Consider the following 4,481-nt stretch of genomic DNA (forward strand, 5'->3'; position numbering starts at 1 on the left):
CTGCAATGAATTAGTCCAGGTCTTAGCCCTCTGACAGAGAGGGGTCTGGCAGTACCACAGGGGTTTGTCCCCTCGTGATACCCGAGAAACTTCAGAAAACCTGGGAAAGAAAGTGTAGGGTCCCTCAGATGACAGTGTCACTGGGCAGGCCTAGAGCTGTCAATCAGTTCACTTAAGGAAGCCCTCATCCCTTTGGACAACTTTTTATATTTCCCCATTTCTTGACTAAGGGTCAATCTTTCGCGAAGCCTCTAAATGTCTCGGGAAAGTTATGTTCCATGTCCCTCGCTGGGGACAAGACGATCATGGCTCACTTTAAACACAAAGAGCCTTGCTATTTTAAAGTCCACTGTGTATTCATAGCTAGCTTTGGAAAGGCAAGCCAGAAAGTAATAACTGGAAATAAACTTAGGATGATGATGAGTTCAAATAAACTCCATTGGAAATCAGATATGAATAAAAACATTTTCCTTCAACGCAAAAACTCTCCAGCTAAACACGATCTAGACTATCCAAGATGGAAGTGTATTACAGGAGATATGTTATTTCCCCAGAGTTTCAGATCAACAGTGTAGTAAGGTTACACCCCCCAATGACACAGAAAATCTTGCATTATTGATGAATATGCTTATTTTATCTGAACACTGTTTATTAATTCATGAGGGCGTTTTGGAATTGAAAAATAAAAATTTACAAAACAATTACATTTTTAATAACTGCTTCGAGCTAGATACATTGAATATTTAAGTGAACCAACACAAAGACCTCAAAAGAATTTATTAGACAATGGCAATTAGATCTCTAATAACTTGGCTCCACTGGAATTACTGAGCTCCATTTAGATGCCAGACATGGCACCTTAGTGATGGGTACACCATGTCGCCACCCTGCCTTTGGCTGGGGACCCTGAGAAATGACAGTCCCATTAGGTGTCGTGTAAAGCAGCTGACCTCACACTCTCAGCACTTGATCTTTGCACTGCAAGTGACCATTTGTCACTGTTGCCCAGAGATGGGATTCAGGTGGCTCAATGTCACCACTGCCTTTTCAAAAGAATAAGACTGTTAAAGTTTTTTTTTCCTAGTCTAGTACGAAGACGCAAATTTGCCTAGGAAAATGGATAGGCAAATTAAAAGCAAGGAATCAACTTCTCTACTCATAGAGAATATGATTTCTAATCATTACAAAAATTATCCACGTTTGAAACGTTTGGACCAAAGGGGGAAAAAAGGAGATTCACGGTCGCCTGAAAACTTTTCCCGTTACAGTCTTTATCCCAAGTAGGTAACAGACAATAAAAGTATTTCTACCAGAATGAACACATTAACATAGAGTACCCACAGAGGCTCATTCACAAAATGCACTGTTTTCTCTTCTCAAACAAGGCTTCATTTTCTGTAAATTGCAACTCACATTATAGAAAAATCTTCACCACAGTATTTTCAAGCTATGAAGATAATATTATCTCCTCTATTTGTTGTGTCTCTAGAAATCCCAGAATTCGAGCTAGCTACTTAAGAGATAAGTTCCTCACATTTCTAGTCTTCTGGAGACTTTTCACCTCTAGTGATTCTGAAACCTCTGTGTTGATTTCATAGTAGTAGCTATTGCGCTAACAATCATTGCAGGCAGGCACTGTGCTAAGGGGTTTACACAGTATATTTCATGAGTGTGTCATTTTATTCTTTTATGAATGTGTCATTTTCATTCCCACTAAAACATGAGAGGTTGGTATTGCTGTCCTTTTACAGATAAGTAAACTGAGAGTTAGCGTTGTTTTTTTCCCAAAAGCAGCAGAGCTAGTAGATTCAAACGGATTGATTCTAATTTTAAAATAGACCTTGTTAAAAGTGCCTGGCTTGTTGGATCAGTAGCACATGCATCTTTTGATCTCTGGGTCATGAGTTTGAGCCCCACGTTGGGAAAAAATAGAATCAATAAATTTACCCTCATCTAGGGGCACCTGGCTAGTTCCATCAATGGAGCATGTGACTCTTGATCTTGGGGTGGTGAATTCAAGCCCCATGTTGAGGGTAGAGTTTATTTAAAAAAAAAAAAAGTTTAAAATAGATGCTATTAAATTCTTAGCTACACTTATCTCTCAAAATTAAAAGTTTAGAGATCTTTTCTCAGTATAAATATTTCCATATTGTGTCCTATTTGAAAAATGTCTAATTTTTTCAACAAGTATTTTTTTGTAATGATTCTATTTATTAATACATGTATCACAAATGTTCACAATATCAATGCATTCTTGTTGGCATGCTAGACAGAGGCATTGTTTAAGATCTTCTAAAAATATTTTGACTTTAGTTCCCCCTTCACACTCATTTTTAAACTGATTTGCTGAGGTCCTCAATGTCCGAAATGTTGATGCAAAGAAAAAAATACAGAAAGAAGTAAAAGAACACAAGAGCAATTAATTGGGGAAGAACAGAAGTGATACTATTTCCTTCACAGGAGGCGACAATACAGCTTGGTAAAAGGATTATATAGGTTTCATCCAAAAGTCATGGGGGTCACTAAACCGTCCACATGTGCCCAGGCATGTAACAATAATGAGTCAGGAGGCCACCTAACGCTCAACTGTGTCCTTATGCATGATGCAGGCTTTTTTCTCCTCACGGATGGTTACTGATGTCTCTCTACATATCCTAGGCAGCCTGAAGAAGGTAGGAACAGAGTCTTAGTAAAGGGAAAACCAAACCAAAAGGAGATTAAGCCAAAAGAACAGAGCGCTATCAGCCTATCTACATCAAGGGGTATGGGGTTTATCACTCATGATGAAGGGTGAGCGGGAACCTTCCACACTCCATGCAGGGCCCGGCGGGGCCAGGGGTGGTGTGATAACCAGTCACCTACAATGAGCTACAGTCGGACCAAGTACAGATGGAGGAGCTGGCACGCAGGGGGCCTCAGGTGGGGTCCACTAGGACTGGATGCAGGGAACCTGGCTACACTCTGGCACGACGGGGCTTCACAAAATGGAACGCTACACGGGATGCGGTCTGGAAGGCGGAGTGGAGACCGCGTGGGCAGGTCACTGGGGCACTGGCTGGGGGATTAGGGAGTGCGGGGTGGGTGTGTTAGGTGCTGTGCTCTAACATCCTCTGGAATTCTTTCGGAGAGTGCTGTGGTTCGTTTTTAAGAGAGGTCTCTCATTCCATCGTGCTTGAAAGACTTCTCCTTACACCATCTCATACTGGTTGGCCGTGATGAACCGGGACAGACTGCAGGCCAGCAGCATGCCAATCAGCTGGGAGAACGCAATTCCAAAAGCCACTCCGGCGATGATTCCCATGTTGGTCTCCATGAAACTGGTCACCAGATCATAACAACCCTTCTGGTTCACTTTGGTGGCAGCCACGGTCAGATTGTGCAGGTCCTGGGGGTTGCAGTCGGTTTCGTTCATGCAGCAGCTCGGGGGGATGCCATGCTCCAGGAAGTAAGGGCTGGTGCTCCAGTTGGTGTAGTTCTGCACGCCGCAGCAGCTCAGGCTGCGCTGCACGTGATCCACTGCCCGGCTCCTCTCGTCATTGCCGTTGTAATTCTGCATGGCGTCCGTGTAAGTCCTCAGGAAGGTGTCCTTGATCTCATGGCGGAACACGAATCCAGAAATGCCAGCAACCAGCTCAGCCAGGAACACCAGCGACAGAAACATGGCATACAGTTTCAGCATCCACGGGCTACCACGGCAGGTCGCGAAGCATCCAAACAGGCCAAAAACCACGATAGTGGTGCCAGTTCCGATGAGCACATAGGGAGCATTTGTGGAGTTCTCAGCCATCAGGGAGATGTAGGTGCCCAGAGTGAGTTTGCCCCAGACTCCAACAGCCAACAGGATCACCCCAGTGATCCAGAAGACGAAGGCGTAGATGATGAGGAGGGTTTTGAGACAGGTTATCACAGGTTTGGTCTCCATTCTCCTCGATGCCATACTACAGAGCTCCGGCGGCGGCGGCGGGCGGCGGGCGGCGGGCGGCGGGCGGGCCTCAACAAGTATTTTTTAAGACTTTATTTTTTCAAAGTAATCTCTACAAGTAATATGTGGCTTGAATTTATAATCCCAAGATCAAGAGTCATATGCTCCACCAACTGAGCCAGCCAGGTGCCCCTCAACAAGACTCTTTTTTTTTTTTTTTAGATTTATTTATTTATTTCAGAGAGAGAGAAAGGGGAGGGGGGAGGAGCAGAGGCAGAAGGAGAGAGAATCTCAAGCAGCCTCTCTGGGCAGGGAGCCTGACATGGGTCTCCATCTGGCTCAGTGTCCCAGTGGAGCTCAGCATGGGGCTCAATTTCATGACCTTGAGATCATGACCCTGAGATGCTTAACCGACTGAGCTACCCAAGTACCCCACTCCTCAACAAGATTCTTAAGAGTCTGAGTTATTTTTTTTTTAATCTATCTTGACCATTCTACTGTGTAATGACAGAGGCTAAAATATTGTTCTATTTGAAGAAGCAACTTTATTATTTATTTG

At 43.9% G+C, this 4,481-nt stretch overlaps 1 protein-coding gene across 1 annotated transcript; it reads right to left on the bottom strand.

Annotated features, from left to right (window-relative positions):
- Positions 1-2,190: 2,190 nt before the first annotated feature.
- LOC125093186 (tetraspanin-7-like) lies at positions 2,191-3,976 on the bottom strand. The gene has a single exon (XM_047717997.1). It carries the CDS (start codon positions 3,935-3,937, stop codon positions 3,188-3,190), a length of 750 nt encoding a protein of 249 aa, XP_047573953.1. The 5' UTR covers positions 3,938-3,976; the 3' UTR covers positions 2,191-3,187.
- Between the last annotated feature and the right edge of the window lie 505 nt (positions 3,977-4,481).

Source organism: Lutra lutra, chromosome 2 (assembly GCF_902655055.1).
Source record: "Lutra lutra chromosome 2, mLutLut1.2, whole genome shotgun sequence".
NCBI classification, from domain to species: Eukaryota; Metazoa; Chordata; class Mammalia; order Carnivora; family Mustelidae; genus Lutra; species Lutra lutra.

Excerpts from the sequence above, each read along its gene's own strand:
- LOC125093186 (XM_047717997.1), bottom strand. The coding sequence starts at position 3,937 with ATGGCATCGAGGAGAATGGAGACCAAACCTGTGATAACCTGTCTCAAA.